The sequence below is a fragment of the Nannochloropsis gaditana genome, assembly GCF_000240725.1.
Source record: "Nannochloropsis gaditana CCMP526 unplaced genomic scaffold scaffold806, whole genome shotgun sequence".
Lineage (NCBI taxonomy): Eukaryota > Eustigmatophyceae > Eustigmatales > Monodopsidaceae > Microchloropsis > Microchloropsis gaditana.
Window position 1 is genome coordinate 1 of NW_005803147.1, and position 965 is coordinate 965.

At 56.1% G+C, this 965-nt stretch overlaps 1 protein-coding gene across 1 annotated transcript; it reads right to left on the reverse strand.

Annotated features, from left to right (window-relative positions):
* Nucleotides 1-740: 740 nt before the first annotated feature.
* NGA_0455000 (histone H3) lies at nt 741-956 on the reverse strand (the record flags this gene model as incomplete). The annotated part of the gene is made up of 1 exon (XM_005853622.1): nt 741-956. The coding sequence occupies one exon, from the start codon at nt 954-956 to the stop codon at nt 741-743; it is 216 nt and encodes a 71-aa protein (XP_005853684.1).
* Nucleotides 957-965: the final 9 nt, after the last annotated feature.

A 965-nucleotide genomic window follows, 5' to 3' on the forward strand; every position in this document is an offset into this window, starting at 1 on the left:
AGCCACCACCCGAATGGGTCCGATTCTATACCCGACCAGCCTTTATTGGAAGGAGAACGTGGCGACCGAAAAAAAAGGCGGGGGAGATGGTGGAGTGGAGGGAACCAGCTCCTTCGTGGGGCCATGCTCAGGAGGCAGAGGGTGCGGCGACGCCGCTGTGGTCTAGGGGGAAGGAGAATCGGACGGGCGAGGGGGCCGCTTCCTTGGGCTGGGCTGCGCTTTTGTGTAGGGACGAGATTTTATAATGCGAAAAAGCGAGAATTGCCTCGTGTAGTGTTTAAAGAAATATACATATTACGTCTTCTGTTCGAATAGGATTGAAAAATCTGTTCTTTTTGCGACATGTTTCAAATTTTGGGGCGTCGGCACATCGTTCTGTTCACTGTACTTCGCCTAGGAGGAACCCGCCTATATCCTCTCTTAAAGGACTGGCCGGAGGCGATTCCACGCACGCCGGGGGGAGCGGTGGGCCGCTGGACTGCACAAGGCATACCACGAGCCACTGCCCCTGCATTGAACCACAGAGTATTGTCGGGCATCCAGGGCAACAACGTAACAACGTCGACATGCACATCGGCAGGTGCAGCAAAAGAAAGCGAAGCGAGGGCTGAGAAGAACACGGGGGGTTCAAGAGAACCCTGGGCTGGTGGTCGAGATGTGGGTTTCGTCTGATATTTTTCGATTTTTGAAGTCTCTTTACTGGTCGAAACACCACACCTTCTCACGGAGAGAGCGCATACTTAAGAGCGCTCTCCACGGATGCGGCGGGCGAGCTGCACGTCCTTGGGCATGATCGTCACACGCTTGGCGTGGATGGCAGCCAAGTTGGTGTCCTCGAAGAGGCCCACGAGGTAAGCCTCAGTAGCCTCCTGCAGCGCAAGGACGGCAGACCCCTGGAATCGCAGGTCGGTCTTGAAGTCCTGAGCGATCTCACGGACCAGGCGCTGGAAGGGCAGCTTGCGGAT